The sequence below is a fragment of the Phocoena sinus genome, chromosome 15 (assembly GCF_008692025.1).
Source record: "Phocoena sinus isolate mPhoSin1 chromosome 15, mPhoSin1.pri, whole genome shotgun sequence".
Taxonomy (NCBI): domain Eukaryota; kingdom Metazoa; phylum Chordata; class Mammalia; order Artiodactyla; family Phocoenidae; genus Phocoena; species Phocoena sinus.
The window spans coordinates 68667183-68682804 of NC_045777.1; the positions used below are offsets into that span (position 1 = coordinate 68667183).

The 15622-nt window shown below is 40.3% G+C and overlaps 1 protein-coding gene across 6 annotated transcripts in view; it reads left to right on the plus strand.

The window, feature by feature from the left end:
- Positions 1–15622, plus strand: part of TNRC6A (trinucleotide repeat containing adaptor 6A) — a 98483-nt gene that overhangs the window by 48805 nt on the left and 34056 nt on the right. For 5 of the 6 annotated variants that reach the window (XR_004345593.1, XR_004345594.1, XM_032603742.1 and 2 more), the window contains 4 exons: positions 8877–11450; positions 12793–12969; positions 13857–14032; positions 15162–15194. Coding sequence is in view for 4 of the 6 variants with exons in the window: in XM_032603742.1 (XP_032459633.1) it covers positions 8877–11450; positions 12793–12969; positions 13857–14032; positions 15162–15194 (2960 nt within the window). In the remaining 2 variants the exon portion in view is untranslated. The remainder of the gene's footprint in view (positions 1–8876; positions 11451–12792; positions 12970–13856; positions 14033–15161; positions 15195–15622) is intronic. The other variant, XM_032603744.1, reaches the window with a different exon arrangement.

Genomic DNA, 15622 nt, shown 5'->3' on the forward strand with positions numbered 1-15622 from the left:
ACTTCTACTCCCCTACACACTTGCTTGCATAAGCTTGGCCAAATCACTTAACTTATCTGACTGTCTTTGCTAATCTGTAAAGTGTAGTACCCAATCTGTAAGGTTGCTTTGAGGATGATATTATGTGACATGTTAAAGCAGCTAGTTGAGTGCCTAATATTTAGGCACTGAATGAATTATCTTCCCTGAAACTTTTACCGAAGGACCTGCACTTTTCAGGAGGAAGAGTCTGGTTTAGATATGTTAGATCTAATGCCAAGCAATTAATAATTTGGTTTGAAGTTCCTCTGGGAAGTCAGGTTGGAAGCAAAGCAGATGTACTGAGTCATCAGCATCATTGTGGTTAAAACCTAGGAGAGGTTATTTATACAACAAATGCTTGAGTACCTACTGCAAGCTAAGTAATAGTGGTATGATAATTAACAAACAGGAAAGTGGGATAGTACATTTAGAAAATATATGTTGAATATGCTTTTTCAATTTGGGAAATGAAAGAGCAAAGCCGTTTTTGAAATGGAAACAATGGGAGTATAAGAATCTTATTTCTCAAAAATTGGTATGGGTCAAGAAACCCAAAAGTGTTATGGGTATACATTCAGATGAAAAGAAAGCCTACGATGTGGGCATAGGAAGAAGTCTTCAAAAAAAGGCTGAGAAGGGAAAATATCCCACCTGTTTCTAAAACAACTTTACAAAGGTGGACTGCGTTAATGTGGAGGTTACGATGGAAATAAGGAGGGTGCAGCAATCTGCCTGAGGTTTAAAATTAAATCCCCACGCAGCTAGAGAACGCAGAGGATGAAGGCAAAGCATTCTGCAGAAGAACCAGACTTGTGCTTTTGTCTTGTTTTAAACATTTATGACTCCCCCTTTAACAGCATAGCCACGTATTTACCTTAAAGTATTTTTGTAGGTGCTACTAGAAATGATAATAGAAACACTAGTCACATAATAGGGCATTGGGTGTCTGTGAATTAGGGAGGACTTCTTAGGTCTCTCCTGGCTCCTGAAGGGCTAATAATAATATAACAACAATAATAATAATAATATAGTGACTAACCCTTATGGGGTGCTTATGACCCACACACTGTATTAACATGTTTAATTTTCATTTTGCAGATTAGAGAATAGCTTAGCAGTCAATCAAGAGCAGCGTACTGGACAGTACAAACGGCACGAACAATAGCCCAGAAACCCCAAAATTGCATGTTGTGAATTACATGTAGTTCAGAAATGTGGGAACATAATCTTAACTGTTTTGTCTCTTTGTACTTGTGTTTGGTTTTTTTGTTTCCTGAACAGAGATAGGTAATGGAATAGATTTGACATTTAAATTAATACATGCAATACATACATAGAAATTTACTTACAAGTTTGCATGGTAAAGATGAGTTCTGGATACACTTCCCTGGTCCTCACAGAATGCATTTCTCGTTTGTTCACTGCAGTCAAGGAAGAGGGATAGTACCTAGATGACATTAGGTATTTTCTGAATTAGAGGTCACACAAACTAAATGCCTTCATAGGCTAGCAGGTAAGTGGAGTAAAGGATGAAAAGAAGTAATGGGAACTGTGGTAAATGTACTAATTTTGTACCCTGCCTGACTACCTTTACATTCTCATTTTAAGTTTTTAGAACCTGTGCTGGTCAAACCGCACGACGCTGCAGGCTGAGCTGCCAGTTGGTGGCTGTGCCTCAGACACTTAGTGATGGTTTCAGTCATCACTGAAGGACCTCTCTTTTGCAGTTGATTTCTTAGAGCCTTAAGGTATCAGGCCTTGCTCCTCCCCCCAAAAAACCCTTGAATTGGGGGGGCCCAAAGGCTGTGTGATAAAGGATTTGGGGGGACTTATGCTTAACAGAGCTGGCAGCAGTATTGTTCTTATGGGGCAGAGTGTTCCAACCCACATATTTATCATCCAACTTACATGACACATGCAGAAAAGTTAAACAAATAGATTCAGATCCATCCGTTATTAGTACATTATATATACATACATATGCACACGTGTGCACAAATGTTCATTGCACTTCACCCTTAATACTTCCACAGGTAATTTCTTAAAGAATAAGGATAGTCTTCTATACAACCATGATACCACAGTCACCATTAAGCAGAAGAGGGATATTTTCAGCAATATCCTGTGATATGTAGTTCATGTTCACATTTTTGCAGATGGTACCAAAAAGTCTTTGTTTATAGTGTGATATCATTTATATAAAATATAAAGCTTGCAAAGCAACATATTTTGCTTATGAGTAAACTCAAATATAGCATTTTGTGTGGTTACCACTCAGTTACCTACTGTAGAAGAAAGGAGATGTAATCGAGAGGGGTACACAGGAGTTTTCTATTATATTAGTAATATATACCTTAAGGTGAGGGGTGTGTGAGTGTTTTTTATATTACACTATAGATTTTCCTACGTTTCAATTTTTTTAAGAAACTTAAAGTTTCCAGAGATGTTTAAAGATTAAAATACTGTCCATCCAGCTGTGCTCGTCACTGTCTTTTCGGTGTAGTACACATCCTCGCTGTCCTGTAACTTCCACTTCTTGCTCTCAACTTGTCCCTTGGTCTGTAAACATATTCAAGTCTTTATAATCTTTAAAATAAATTCCTTTAAACTCCCATTCTCTTGGGGCTATTGTAGAATTTCTCTCTACTTTTAGAGTTCTTACAGAAATACTCTTAGACTTGGAATCTCTGATACATCACTTCATTCCTCTGGAGTCTGGCTCCTGCTCACTTGACTAAAGTAGCTCTTACTAAGGGCACTGATCTTCTGTGTGCCAAATCCAGACTTTTTTTATTTTTAATTGTGGTTACAAAATAGACTTTTCCATTCTTAACATATATCTACATTTTTTATCATTGACCACTTCCTCCTTTTTAAAGCTCTTTCATTCTTTCATTTTTCTTTGACCAGTTTTCAGATGTTACTCCCTCCCAAGTCTTTGTTTCATCTCTCTCCCCAGTTTTAGGTTCCATGTCTTCTGGATTTCTTCAGCTGATGTTGGGCCCTTCAAACTCAACATGTCCAGAATCGAACTCATTATCTTGCCACATACCAGTTTCTCCTTCTGGATCCCATTGCTCAAAAGGTCGGCAACCCCATTCATCCAGTCACCCATCTAGAACTCTTAAAATCGTGCTTAACTCTCCTTCTTCTTCATGTCTACAGGCCACTGGTTTATCATGCCCTGCTGATCTTAACTCCAGAAGATCTCTCAGCTTTCCTCTCTCCTCTGCACTGCTGCCACCATTGACCTGGTTCAGGCACTCACCACCTGGTCTAGAGCAACAACCCTATGAATGTCTTCTATAGTCGTCTCCCCACAGTCCCTACTCCCGAAACCAGTCATGATCCCTACACTGCATTTGGTTGTGGTATTGCATTTGTCGTCTTTAACCTGCCATGCCCGTTCATTTACATGTTATCTATGGCTGCTTTCCAGCTACTATGGTAAGTAGTTGCCACAGAGGCCATCTGGCTGGCAAAACCTAAAATCTTTGCTAATTGGACCTTTACAGAAAACGTTTGCCAGCCCTTGGACTAGAGGCTAGAATAACTAAGGATACTTCTTTTTAAGTTTTTTTGGCTGCATTGGGTCTTCGTTGCTGCACACAGGCTTTCTCTACTTGCGGTGAGCAGGGGCTACTCTTCACTGTGGTGTGCGGGCTTCTCATTGTGGTGGCTTCTCTTTTGTTGTGGAGTGCGGACTCTAGGCACGTGGTCTTCAGTAGTTGTGGCTCGCGGGCTCTAGAGCACAGGCTCAGTAGTTGTGGCGCACAGGTTTACTTGCTCTGCGGCATGTGAGATCTTCCCGGACCAGGGCTCAAACCCATGTACCCTGCATTGGCAGGCGGATTCTTTTTTTTTTTTTTTTTTTTTTTTTTTGCGGTACACAGGCCTCTCACTGTTGCGGCCCCTCCCGTTGCGGAACACAGGCTCCGGATGCACAGGCTCAGCGGCCATGGCTCACGGGCCCAGCCGCTCCACGGCATGTGGGATCTTCCCGGACCGGGGCACGAACCCATGTCCCCTGCATCGGCAGGTGGACTCTCAACCACTGCGCCGCCAGGGAAGCCCAGGCAGGCGGATTCTTAACCACTGCGCCACCAGGGAAGTCCCTAAGGAAACATTTTTAACTTTCTCACTCAAGTACTGTTTGAAATTGTGCATCTAAGGTTCTCTCATATTCCCAATGATAACAGTTCATACTTCCTGGAAATACTATAAAACCTAAATACTGTTAACTTCTGAAGTTCCTTATTTTTGGTGAGATTGGAAGTCTTTAAGGCAGAAAGCACATATTTAGCCATTTTGTTACATGATACATATTTAATTAGGAAATTGTATGAATTTTCCTGGATCTAAATTCTTCCTGAATGAATTATGCAATTCCCTTGAATTATCACCAGTCTTTGCTCTACCCCACATATCTTCTTTCTGAATAGGTGCTACATAATGCACTGCTATGTCCTTTTTTTTTTTTCCCCTTTGGCCATGCCTCATGGCTTGCGGGATCTTAGTTCCCCAACCAGGAATTGAACCAGGGCCTTCAGCAGTGAAAGCGCAGAGTCCTAACCACTGGACCGCCAGGGAATTCCTTTTTTTTTTTTTATATTCTTTTTGAGGTATGGTACTAGAGCTGCCCTCAGTCTTCCTAAGGCAATTTTGTATGAGAGTACTCGTATGCTGATGATATTTTGGACTTCAGATGTTTCTCAGTTAAGTTCAGTCTTCCAAATCTTAGTTTAAAATTTGTATTTTGCATTACACTCAGTAATACTGAACTGTCCCCTTTCCTGGAAAAGTGTAATTATCATCTTCTACTCAATGATGTTTCTATGTGTTTGTCTTCCAGATCATTTGTAATGATGGCTTTTGGCTTCCTTATGTGTAAGGGAAATATATTATTTGACTTCTTCCAATTCTTAAGTAGTCTCTGACTCTGAAATGTTTTAGTCATGATTGCTGAGGAGTCCTGCACTTTTTATAATTTTAGACAGGCTAGTAATCTCCCCACCCCCACCCTGACTCCCTATCCCACTCCCCTACTCTTAGATTTTTATTTTTCTATCTAAGCTGCAGTGTTTTTCATAACAAAAATGGCTTTGTGATCCAGCCTTGGTAAATGCAGCTTTTGAGATAGCCTTTTAATTTCGGTTTTGGGGAAATTGTCAAGTAGGTTCCAGATTAAAAATGGAATTTTAGCTAATAATTACTGATGGCATCTCTTATTTTCCTAAAATGCATGGGAGTACACGGCAAAAGGCAAATTTAGAACATTACCACCTCCAAACTAGGTCATGACCAGATTGTGAGAGAAAGTTTCACTAACATTAAAGGCGATAGAATTGGTTTGCCAAGTGTATTCTGCTGTTTTCTGGGGCTTTTTGCTTTTGATGTATTTGGGCATTAAAAAAAAAAAGAAAGAAAAACTTTAAGTAGTCCAATCTCTGTTTTTTTAATGGTTTCTTTCTTTGCTTTTATGTATAAAAAATTCTCATTCACAAGTAACTTCTTGGTTTCGTCTTAACACTGAATTATTTGGTATTGTTTTTGATAGGTTGTCCATTTAAAAAAATCTTCATAAAGTATTGAATATTCCTTTTACTGATTTAAAATGCTAGCTGTTGGCACATAACCTTAGATAATATACTTGGGGCTGTTTCTGGATTACTTTCTCCGTTCAGTTGAAGTTCGTATGTACTCCGGTAGTACAGTGCTGTTTAACTGTTACATGATAACAAGAGTTTGTTTAATCCTCTTATTTGTTTTACGTGAACTTTTAAATCTCTTTAATCAAATTACAGACTCTTGTTAGTATTCTTTTATAATTGAATTAAACTTAAAAGGAACATTGTTATATATTCCTATTGAGGAACAAGTTTCTATACTTAAGTTGTCTGCTATGGTCTGCAGTAAAGTTTAATCATATATGACTTTTTAAAGTATTTATGTTAGCTTTATTCCAACTTCCTTTATAGTTTTCTATTTTTTGGCTGTGTTGGATCTTCATTACTGCGTGCGGGCTTTCTCTAGTTGCGGCAAGCGGGGCTACTCTTCGTTGTGGTGTGCGGATTTCTCATTGTGGTGACTTCTCTTGTTGAGGATCGCGGGCTCTAGGCGCACGGGCTTCAGTAGTTGCAGCACGCAGGCTCAGTAGTTGTGGCACGCGAGCCCTAGAGCACGCGGGCTTCAGTAGTTGCTCCACGTGAGCTCTAGTTGTGGCGCACGGGCTTCGTTGCTCCGTGGCATGTGGGATCTTCCGGGACCAGGGCTTGAACCTGTGTCCCCTGCATTGGCAGGTGGATTTTTAACCACTGCGCCACCAGGGAAGCCCCCCAACTTCCTTTATAGTTTTTGTGGCCATTACAATTAGGATCTTTTTTCATCCCATTTTGCTATAGTCCATGAGATGATGATGATGATGGCGTGATTGTTTTAGATTTGGAGAAAAGTGGATGGATTTGGGACTTCGTGATGTTTTGGTTTTGCTATGCACAGGAGGGAATCAAGGATAAATGTTAGGTTTTAGGAAACTTACTGAGATGAGGAAAACTAGTAAAGAAGCAGGATTGTTTTTACCTTTGGGAGGAGGCACCTGTAGGGGTATAATCTAGGAGCTGGCATCCTTTTTGAGATATCTAAATGGAGATATAAAGTAAGCAATTTCATATATGATTTCTAATTTTGTTCTTCTTGAGGGAGGCATGGTGGAATGACGTGCTTTAGAGATAGGACTGAAAATCACTGATACACATTAATTAATGAAAATAATGGTCCTCATTTATTAAGTACCTAATCTGGATCAGATATGGTTCAAAGCACTTTTAATTATTAATCATTTAATCCTCACAACTGTATGAGATAGGTACTGTTACTATTCCCACTTTACAGATGAAGAAACTAAGGCACAGAAAGATTGAGGATCTTACCTGTGGTCACATAGCTGGTAAATGGCAGAGCGGCTTTTAAACCCAAGCAGACTGGCTTCAGAGTTTTGCTCTTAATTACTACACCAAACTGCCCTTCATGGAGCACTTATTTGAAACCGGCACTGAGCTACATACTTGGCATATGACAGTAGGTTAACTAAACAACCAGGTAAAGAAGTACGTACGTACTATTTGTATCCCCATTTTGCAGGTTTGGTCATACAGCTACTACATAGAGTCCAGACTTGAACCTGGGTATCTCTAGAGTTCCAGCCATGTTCTGAGCCACCTTGCTTTCTTACCTAATGATGAATCTTGCCTTTCTTTCCTTATTTTCTACAACCTTTGAGCCTCGATTTCCTCATCTGTAAAGTGAAGGTAATGCCTGTGCTCTACGGTTGTTTCAGGGATTCAGTGACAACATTGCACATAAAGCACGTGCTCCAGAGTGCCAAATGGCGTTGCTGACAGTGCAGTGCTGGTCTGTAGATTTGCCTTTACCCAGTGAGACTGAGCGACATGTTAGTATCCTTTATTTCATGAGAAAAATCCTCCTCATGGGCACTGAAAGATGAAAAGCTTTACCTGGCAGCTTAAAACCGCCAAATGATTCTTAATCAGAGAGCAGAAGTCACAGTCACAGAACTTTATATATATCTATATATCTATATCTGTATATCTATATTTGGTGAATTATGTATATATTTCTGGTCTCTGTCTAGTCCTTTTTTTTGCTACTCTTTCTAGCTCATCACCTTTTGCTGCTTAACAATTGTGCTTTGAGAGAAAATGATGCAAGATGAACCTGATTTTCCATATTAGCAATACCCTTATAGTGAGTGACACTTAACTTTCTGGGCTTACAATGCCTGGTGGTTGGTTCATTGCATCTGGGACGTGACTCGAGCATATGTATTACTGAGAAACACTACATATGATTCTGATTACTACTGTAGTAGAGAACTACAATATGAGCAACCCGCTAGGGACAGTCTAAATGCAAACATCTTATGCAGGTTAATATTTCTGAGGATTTCCATCTACCAGATCCTTAAACTGAATGAGAGTAATGAATTTGGGAAAGCATTAGAAGCACTAAAACTGCCTGCCCTACATGCAGTACAATAACTAGATGATAACATCAGTACGTAGCAGTAAGTCTGCGACAGGATTATGTGACCAGTCATTAATGTCTTCAAATGTCAGCAGTTGATTTTTTAATCATAACTTTGATCTTCAGCATATCAACCATTTTTCTGTTGTCTTCTAATAAACATGGCTATTAAGACATTTTTATGAAGGAGAGTAGAACTAAAATTATTTTTACTTGCATGTGGTATTTTTCAGATTGAATATGAACACTGATGAAATAGAAATATAATGGAAAAGGCTTTATAATTCTTATAAACTTGTTGTAATACCCAAAACACTTGTGAAAAAGCTATTCTAAAAAAGTGTGGATAGAAAAGGATTCCTAATATATTTCTAATACATTTTATCAAGTTTGGCCTGTTCACTTGTCTTTAACCGTTTATATCCCAGCCCCTTCTTTCCCATGTTGGGCCTCCAAGCCTGGGTTGCTCCATTATCCTGATACATCATTACTACCTTGTCCTTCCTGACTCCAAATTCTTTACTTGCTGATATGTTAACAGTTCACTCATTCAAATATTTATTGAGGAACTCTTATGTTCCAGCTACTGCTCTAGGCTCTTGGAATAACATCAGTGAAGAAAGCAGCAAAATTCCCTGCCTATGTGGAATTAATTATTGGATATGGAAAATTGGTGGCTGAGATATAACGAATGCCTTTGTAATTATACTGCCAAGTATTATAGCTTGTTGATGTTGAGGGGCCATGTACATTTATAATATATTCATCAGTTTTCCAAACATTTCATACATTTTTGTGCTTCTTTATTCTAGATATAAACCACAATACTTCAGGATCCCATTATGAAAATTCGCAGCGGGGACCTGTGTCTTCTACAAGTGACTCTAGCACAAACTGTAAGAATGCTGTTGTAAACGACTCGCCTGAAAAAGAAGCATGGCCCTCAGTCCCTGGCAGTGATCTAGAGTTGGCTTCAGAATGTGTGGGTGCTGATTCTGCCTCCAGTTCTGAATCAGAGAGAAACATCACTATCATGGCTTCAGGGAGCACAGGTGGTGAAAATGATGGCCTTCGGAATAGCACTGGACTTGGATCCCAAAACAAGTTTGTGGTTGGTAGCAGCAGCAATAATGTGGGCCATGGAAGTAGTACTGGGCCATGGGGTTTTTCCCATGGAGCCATAATAAGCACATGTCAGGTCTCTGTGGATGCTCCTGAAGGCAAATCAGAAAGTAGCAACAGTAGAATGAATGCTTGGGGCACTGTAAGTTCTTCATCAAATGGAGGGTTAAATCCAAGCACTTTGAATTCAGCTAGCAACCATGGTGCCTGGCCAGTGTTAGAGAACAACGGACTTGCCCTAAAAGGGCCTGTAGGGAGTGGTAGTTCTGGCATCAATATTCAGTGCAGTACCTTAGGCCAGATGCCTAACAATCAGAGTATTAACTCTAAAGTGGGTGGTTCTTCTACCCATGGTACCTGGGGAAGCCTTCAGGAAACTTGTGAATCTGAAGTAAGTGGTACACAGAAGGTTTCATTCAGTGGTCAACCTCAAAATATTACCACTGAAATGACTGGACCAAATAACACTACTAACTTTGTGACCTCTAGTTTACCAAACTCCGGTTCAGTACAGAATAATGAACTGCCTAGTAATACAGGGGCCTGGCGTGTGAGCACAATGAACCATCCTCAGATACAGGCTCCGTCGGTTGTAAATGGCACTTCCCTTTCTCACCTTAGCAATGGAGAGTCAAAAAGTGGAGGCTCTTATGGTACTACATGGGGTGCCTATGGTTCTAATTACTCTGGAGACAAATGTTCAAGCCCTAATGGCCAAGCTAATGGTGACACTGTGAATGCAACTCTAATGCAGCCTGGCGTAAATGGGCCTATGGGCACTAACTTTCAAGTTAACACAAATAAAGGAGGAGGTGTGTGGGAGTCTGGGGCAGTGAATTCCCAGAGTGCATCATGGGGAAATGGTGCAAATTCTGGAGGAAGTCGAAGAGGATGGGGAACTCCTGCACAAAACACTGGCACTAATATACCCAGCGTGGAATGGAGCAAACTGCCTAGCAATCAGCATTCCAGTGACAGTGCAAATGGCAATGGTAAGAAGTTTACAAACGGATGGAAATCTACTGAGGAAGAGGATCAGGGTTCTGCCACATCTCAGACAAATGAGCAAAACAGTGTGTGGGCCAAAACGGGAGGTACAGTGGAGAGTGAAGGTAGTACAGAAAGCACTGGACGCCTTGAGGAAAAAGTAACTGGGGAAAATCAGAGTAGAGATAGAAGAAAAATTGATCAGCACACATTACTCCAAAGCATTGTAAACAGAACTGACTTAGATCCACGTGTCCTATCCAACTCTGGTTGGGGACAGACTCCTATTAAGCAGAATACTGCCTGGGATACCGAAACATCACCTAGAGGGGAAAGAAAGACTGACAATGGGACAGAGGCCTGGGGAAGCTCTGCAACACAGACTTTTAACTCAGGGGCATGTACAGATAAGACTAGCCCTAGTAGTAATGATACCTCATCTGTATCGGGGTGGGGAGATCCCAAACCTACTCTGAGGTGGGGAGATTCCAAAGGCTCAAACTGCCAGGGGGGATGGGAAGATGATTCTGCTGCTACAGGAATGGCCAAGAGCAATCAGTGGGGGAATTGCAAAGAAGAGAAGTCTGCATGGAATGATTCGCAAAAGAACAAACAGGGATGGGGTGATGGACAAAAATCAAACCAAGGTTGGTCCGTTTCTGCCAGTGATAACTGGGGAGAAACTTCAAGGAGTAACCATTGGGGTGAGGCTAATAAGAAATCTAGCTCAGGAGGTAGTGACAGTGATAGGTCCGTTTCTGGTTGGAACGAACTTGGTAAAACTAGTTCTTTTACTTGGGGAAATAACATAAATCCAAATAATTCATCAGGATGGGATGAATCTTCTAAACCGAATCCTTCCCAGGGATGGGGAGATCCTCCAAAGTCTAATCAGTCTCTAGGTTGGGGAGATTCGTCAAAGCCAGTCAGTTCTCCAGACTGGAACAAGCAACAAGATGTCGGATCTTGGGGAATCCCATCAGCTACAGGCAAACCTCCTGGTACAGGCTGGCTGGGAGGACCTATACCAGCCCCAACAAAAGAAGAAGAGCCTACAGGCTGGGAGGAACCATCCCCAGAATCCATACGTCGCAAAATGGAGATCGATGATGGAACTTCAGCTTGGGGAGATCCAAGCAAATACAACTACAAAAATGTGAACATGTGGAACAAAAATGTCCCAAATGGCAGCAGCCGTTCAGACCAGCAAGCACAGGTACATCAATTGCTACCATCTGCAAGTGCCATCTCAAACAAGGAGGCAAGCAGTGGCTCTGGTAAGTTTTTATTTTATGGAGCCTGTGTTATAAAGTACTTCACGGTATTGTGAACCTTGTTTCAAGTTACTGTCATTATAAAACTTGTTTAACCAAGTATTTGGATGTGCACACAAAGCTTTTTTTAACTCTAATCCAGGAGAAGTTTATAGGGAAGAAAATTATGGGGAGGGTGTTTACCATCAGGGAACAGAGCTCTCTGCCTTTGGCAGTGTTGGCTGTGAATCCCACATACTCCGTTCTCCGTTAGGAATGCTGTAGAAGGCAGAATTGGAAAAGTGATGTCAAGCTGGAATGCTGTACACTTTTTTTCAGTTCTTCTGAGTCAAGCCATCACGTTTTGGTTTTATTATTTGACTAAAATATCCCCAGAAATAAAACAAGTATCTAATAAGCACAGTGCTCTCTTAAGAAACTAGGTACTATATTTGGCCTTAGAAGGAATTTACTTAAGTAGGCATGAAATCTAAGTCTATTGGATATAGCATGTATGTATGTTTGCTTAAAACATTTAATAATATCTTTCTAGTATATTCCACTTTCGTCTTATAGCAAGGAACTAATTCCTATCCTCTGCAAATTATCTTGACAATGACATTTTTCATTAGTTGTCATTGAGATGTGTTGCCTTTGTTAATGGAGGTTTTATTGAATAATCCATTGGATGTAGAGACAGAAGTGTTTTCATGAACTAACCCTTCAGCACCTAACTTTTTTTCTGAGTATTATTAATTTAGATATAATTCTTAGAAAAAACAGGTATGTATCTAAGGGGAAGGCTGTTTCGGTTCTTTTAAACAACATGCTTATGGCTTGGCTTTGCCTTGCTTCGGACAACCTAATAAATTTTTTAAGAAGCATTGTTCAGCATGTATAAAAGTAGGATGCCTACCTATTATTAGTCTTACAGTAAATTGCTTTTTCCAGAACAGTGATGTTGAAAGGTTGTACGTATAGTAAAAATTTTATACACATACTGTACCCAGCTTGATCACCTGCTTTAATTCACTAGGTTTGACTCAGAATGACTTGACTTTTCCAGGAGTTAAATTCATCTTCAAAGGAGGATGACTTGCCATAATTAAGGTTATTCAAAAGAATCTGCTGTACACCCAGAGGGCAATTCTGAAAGAAGAGGTGAAAAAAAAATTCATACCATATAGTTAAATTATAATAATGGGAAATTATTTGTCTTCTTTACATAAAACAGATGCCATCCTTTCTGCCTATCACAACTTTATTATTTAATACATAAATGTGAAGGTCGTCTTCTTTTGTTCCCTAAGTATTCCTTATTGCCTTTACCGTGTGCTGATGACTTCTTTTCCCACACTTTCTAAAGGCTGGGGTGAGCCCTGGGGTGAGACTTCTACTCCAGCCACAACTGTGGATAATGGTACTTCAGCATGGGGTAAACCCATAGACAGTGGTCCCAGCTGGGGCGAACCCATTGCTGCGGCATCCAGCACATCCACGTGGGGCTCCAGCTCTGTTGGTCCACAAGCATTAAGCAAATCTGGTAAGTTATTGATAATTCCTGGTTGTAGCAGTGGTGATCTCATTGACTATAATTAAGTAATTGGATAATGCTTATGTCATTGATAATGTATCCATATATTATCATACTGGATGATATCACTGTTTGGCTCTTTGAACTTGTTAATGTGGTTTGCTTTTTTACCTTTCTGAATTTTCCTATCTTTTCTTTTTCTTAGAAGTGTATAACTATTAATGATTTGCATGTACTTCACCAAATCTAAATCACATTTTATCAAATTGGATTATTTAGAAATAGTCAAGCAACTTTCATGCTATCCAGCACGAGAGACTGAGTATAATAGTTATGGGGACACATGTCCAAACTGTCTGGCTCAGGTTCCAGATAATTCCCTGAATATTACACAGAAAATGAACAGAGTTCAGGAAGGACCCTCAGTATTCAGATGAACATTGTCATATTCCCATAGGAATTCCAAAGGCCGAGTATAGAGATGAAAGAAATACTTTCTGCTTTTGACTTGCTATGCTTTTGGGCCATTCTCCTTAAAAATATGTATTAAAATTAATTTTTTAAAATTCTGTTCGTCCTCTTGGCCCTGTGCGTCACCATGCAGCTTGCTAAGCAAGTACGAACAAGAATGCCACCGATGTCCCATGTTTAGGAACCCTCTGATTTGTAAAAGCATGGCAGGTGTTTTATTGAAAATTTTAATAAAAATAAATTCTTGTTTAATGTAGCTTTTAGCTCAGCATATAACATACATTTTTGCCATGCAGATCTGGTTAGGGAGATAAAAGAGGGTTTTTTAGGTTCTCCCCCTGCTCTGCCTGCTTAATGAATGCTCAGCCTCCAAAAAGAATTGTTTGATTAAAGTATGTTTCTCTTTATCACAAATCCACAATCAGGGCCAAAATCTATGCAAGATGGCTGGTGTGGTGATGATATGCCATTGCCTGGAAATCGCCCCACTGGCTGGGAAGAGGAAGAGGATGTAGAGATTGGAATGTGGAATAGTAATTCATCTCAAGAGCTTAGTTCATCTTTAAATTGGCCACCATATACAAAGAAAATGTCATCGAAGGTAAACATTTCAAGGGCAAAGCCCTTGAAACTTTAAATTCCAAAGGTAGTTTACCCACAGAAAATTAATGTTCTGCCTACCCGTTTAATGCATCCAGTATAGTCCATGCAGTCCCCAACTTAGGTAGAACCTCTTGTATGGGCAGCCACCTAGAAAAACATAAGACTACAGGAACTTCCTTTCTCCCCACTGCTACAGCTTGGGATTTCTCTCCTCCTCCCCCTCCACCAGTGCTGCCTGGGACAACCCCTCACCCCAGGGTGGTACCTGCAGTGCTGAGGATGAAGAGAAGGGCAAATCTCCATGTCGACTCTTTCCATCCCACTGCCAGTTCGTCTCCCATTCCACCTCCTCACCTGGAGTCCCCGACCTCTGCATTACCCAGAGTTAACCATCCTCCTTACTCATCCCCCATCTTTGTCCCTTCTCCACCCTGAAAGGTCCTGTGACAAAAATCCCTAGGAATGAGTAGAGTTTTGTTTTGCTTTTAAATGTGGACAAATCTTATCCCAAACCTGGCTCTTCATCAGAATTGTATGACATTTGTTTAAAAAGTATAATTTCCTATACCCTAGGCTACTGTTGTTTTGGAAATTGGACCAAGTTTCTTGTCCTAAACAAGCTCTCTGAATGTTTCTGATGCAGAGCCAGGTTTGAGAACACTGGTGTCAGATTTTCTTGGGGACCATTTTGAAAATATGTGCCTAGTCCCCCAGGTGATTCTAATATATCCTCTCCGTCCTATTTGAGAACAGTTTGTTTTTGAGGGACCTTAGAAGTCAGATACCTAGTAGCTCACTGCCAGGGTCCCTCCCTTTTGATCCTGGGATTCTAAGTCTAGGACCTGCCATTTTCATTAAAAAAATTTTTCATTTGGCTGAATTTGCCTATTGCCTCACCATATAGCTTATGAAGTGCTTTCCCATATTTTACATAAATCATTTGATCCTCATAACCTTCTGAGATAGAATACTAATGAGGAATTTGAGACTGGAAAAAGTGGTGACTTGCCCAAAGTTGCATAACTAGTAAGTGACAGAGCAAGGACTTAAGTTTAGGTCTTCCAATTCCAAACCCTGTGTTCTTCCCACTGGACCATGCTGTTTTGTGACTTTGTCTTTCCTTACAGGGTCTGAGTGGCAAAAAAAGGAGAAGGGAAAGGGTGTGTAGCCTTTTTACTCTTTCTCCTTTGTTTCTACTAGTAAAAATCTTTTAGAAAGCAACTGCAAATATTTATTTAGCCTCTGCTGTGTGCCAGGTACTGTGCTTGGTGCTGGGGGTTCAGAAACACTAGGATAAGAGCATACCTTCAAGGAGCTCAGGGTCTGGTATGGGGCATTAAGAGTTGCTCTAAGGAGTGTTAGCTTGAATTTGGAAGATGCCTCGGGGTGGGGTGTGTTAGGGAAAGTGTTAGCCTGATGTTACTAAAATAACAGAATTTTAGAGAAGAGGTGACAATCTAATCTGTAGTTAGATTAGGGGCAGATACCAAAGTGTTTTCAGTAACATGCCAGAGAATTTGAGCTTTATTTTGTATAAAATATGGAGCCAATCAAATTGAATAGAAGGCAACATCAGTTTGGTTTTTAA